Source organism: Beta vulgaris, chromosome 9 (genome assembly GCF_026745355.1).
Source record: "Beta vulgaris subsp. vulgaris cultivar EL10 chromosome 9, EL10.2, whole genome shotgun sequence".
Lineage (NCBI taxonomy): Eukaryota > Viridiplantae > Streptophyta > Magnoliopsida > Caryophyllales > Amaranthaceae > Beta > Beta vulgaris.
The window spans coordinates 4,805,995-4,808,946 of NC_079210.1; the positions used below are offsets into that span (position 1 = coordinate 4,805,995).

The following is a 2,952-nucleotide window of genomic DNA, read 5'->3' on the forward strand; positions in this document are numbered from 1 at the left end:
TGAGGAGAAAGAGGGAAGAAAGGGGAAAAAGGGGAATGAAAACAAGCCAAAAGGAGGTCATAAAGTACGTTAGAAACGCACTTATCAACCTCCCGCCTCGCTCCCGTCTTTGGCCAGCGAGACAGTGGCTTAGCCATGCCCCTGCCCACCTCCTAGCCATCTGAATACCGCCTCGTTCGCACCGCCGTCCTGACCATCAATTAAACCCTTGAAAAGATGGCAGAGCAAAGAAGATGAAGACTACACGCTCACCGTTCTTGCTGCCAGAGCATGAATATTCATTCAATTACTTTTCGGGTTTAGATGTTTAATGGAGGAAATGCGAAATTACTCTTAATTCGAATAGATCTCGTAGCACTTGAACTAAATGAAAGTTAGAGATTTTTTTTAGAGATAAAGGAGAAGGAAAAGGAAAGAAGATCTTTATATGGAACCAAAGGGAAGGAATATAGTATGGAATGCTGAAGAATTAGAGGGAGATAAAAGAAAGAGAAAAGGAAATGAGAGATGGAGAATGAGAGAGAATGAGGTATAAATCCCGTGAGACAATGAGAAAAGGAAAAGAAATGGCAGTGAGGGAAAATAATAACGCGGGCCTTAAAAACCCTATTTCTTAAAAAAAAAAAATGACAATATTGCTGCGGTTTTCATAAGGAACCGCAACAATATATTAAAATAATAATTTTTAAAATTATTTTAATATATTGATGCGGTTCTACGTGGAAACCGCAGCAATATTTACTGTTTAAGGCTACACTTTATTTTAAAAAGTATTCGTCAGACAATATTGCTGTGGTTTTGGGCGGGAACCGCAACAATATTGTCAATTTCTATTTTTTCTTTTCTTTTTGCCTGTTATATTGTTGCGTATAGGTAAAACCGCAGCAATATTACCGCAGCAAATAGCATTTATTCTACTAGTGTTTGGAGAAACAGGAATAAGGCAGTCTTCGATAGGGCTATGTCAAGGTCCTCAACTCAGTATAATCACTTTTTTATTGATTACATGTATAATATTGATGTTTTCCAAAAGCAGAACAAGACAACTCCAAAAAGTAATCAACCCACTGCTTGGAAGCCGCCAGTTCATGGTTACTTGAAGCTGAACACTGATGGTTCATGGAAATCAAATGATAAAGCAAGTGGAGGTGGTGTCATTAGGAGAACGGATGGGTCATGGTTCATGGGGGTTTCAATCAAGTTTGATGCCATTAATCCCGCAGCTGCAGAGTTGGTGACAATTAGGGAAGGACTCTCATTGGCCAACAATCACAATATCAGCAGATTAGAGGTGGAAACAGATGCACAAGCTATGAAGATTATTATGGATAGTGCTGAGAAATATCCTCATCATCAGTTGAATGCAATAATTTATGACATTGTCAAGCTTCTGAAAACTAACTGGGTGGTAATTTTCCTTCATGCAAAACGAGATGCAAATGTGGTAGCACATAAACTAGCAAGGTTTGGTATGGATATGGAGGTGGACAAGGTTACGCATACTTCTCCACCGCAATGTATTATGCAGGATTATATGCAAGAACTGGTCAACCCGATGGCGTAGTTATGGATAGGTTTTTTTTAAGATATATTTTGAATTCTCACCGACTGGATAATTTTGTTAGTTTTCATTCCAGTTTCGTCATTTGTAAAACTTGGGTCACTTCAGAAGGGTTAATTGAGGGAGAGATGTAGGAATTAGGTGAGATTTTTAAAAAAATCTTTAGTTTTAAGTCGTCGAGGCCCTCTAAAAGTTAAGATCCCCTAAAGTTGGGACATACACAATACGCAAGTTAATCAATAGTTCAGACCTTTTAAAAATTATCACTCAAAGTTAAGACCTCTATCAATTTTTCCCAAAAAGAACGAAGAAAACAAATCCTAAATCCATTGTACACTTTTGTACTTGACAAAGAAATCAGGGGGATGGGGAGCACATAATGCATCTCACATCATGCTTATGTTATGATCTTGTCACAAATGTCGTCCTTAATACTTTTTTTTTTTTCTTTTTTTACTTCATTAAGTAGTAGTAAAATTCATGTATAAAATCGTTAGTACAATCGAAAGTAGAATTACTCCCGTGAAGAGAGTGAGAAAAATAGCTCGATGAGTAGAGCATCTTTCAATTTTAAAAAAGATTTAGAATCAATTTTTAATACCTTTAGCAAATTAACGTTCTCTTTGCTCTTCCCACTCGTTAAAGTTTCTTATCAAGAAAAATATTATGCTTAAAAGATAATAATTAAAATAACATAAGATTGTTGTCCAATCAAAGTTGTCACAAGATAATGTCATGTGCAGGTTGCCATGAAAATTGAAGAATCGTCAAGGAGTTGACCAATTCAGGATTTTGTAGCCGCAGCCCGCAGGTGGATGATGTGTACCAAGCGAGTTGGATTTGTATTTAGATTTTAACTACTTCCTCCGTTTTTATTTAATTATATTATGGTTTACTTTAGGAAAAATTAAAAAGATAGTACAAAAAATTAGGAAGAAGTACGAAAAATGAATGTTTGATTTTTGAAAATGTAAAAGAAGCATTAAAATAGTAAATAGGGTATATGAAAAGGTTTTAGGTGAAATAATAAAATAGATAATGGATAATATAAGGTAGAAAAGTGTAAAAAATTGATGTGATAGATTACCATATAGAAAAAAGTAAAAGTGTAACAATTAAATAAAAGTGGACAGAAAAGAAAACCATTACAATTCAAAAAAGGGGTGAGTATGTATATAAGGAGATACTTACACTATCAATCATGATTGATTTATTCGTGGTTCGAGCTTATAGAATACTACCTTTGTTCCTTTTTAATCTATACATTTTCTTTTTAGGCCGTTCCTTTTTAATAATTACATTGTTACTTTATCTATATGAAGTAAAATGTCTAATCAATATTCCCTACTTTTGTCCCTCATGTGGTCCTTCACTAAATAAATTAACCCACT

General features: G+C 34.9%; 1 protein-coding gene across 1 annotated transcript; it reads left to right on the forward strand.

Moving 5' to 3' along the window:
• Nucleotides 1–1,006: 1,006 nt before the first annotated feature.
• LOC104902799 (uncharacterized) lies at nucleotides 1,007–1,564 on the forward strand. Its single transcript, XM_010690702.2, has one exon. It carries the CDS (start codon nucleotides 1,007–1,009, stop codon nucleotides 1,562–1,564), a length of 558 nt encoding a protein of 185 aa, XP_010689004.2.
• Nucleotides 1,565–2,952: the final 1,388 nt, after the last annotated feature.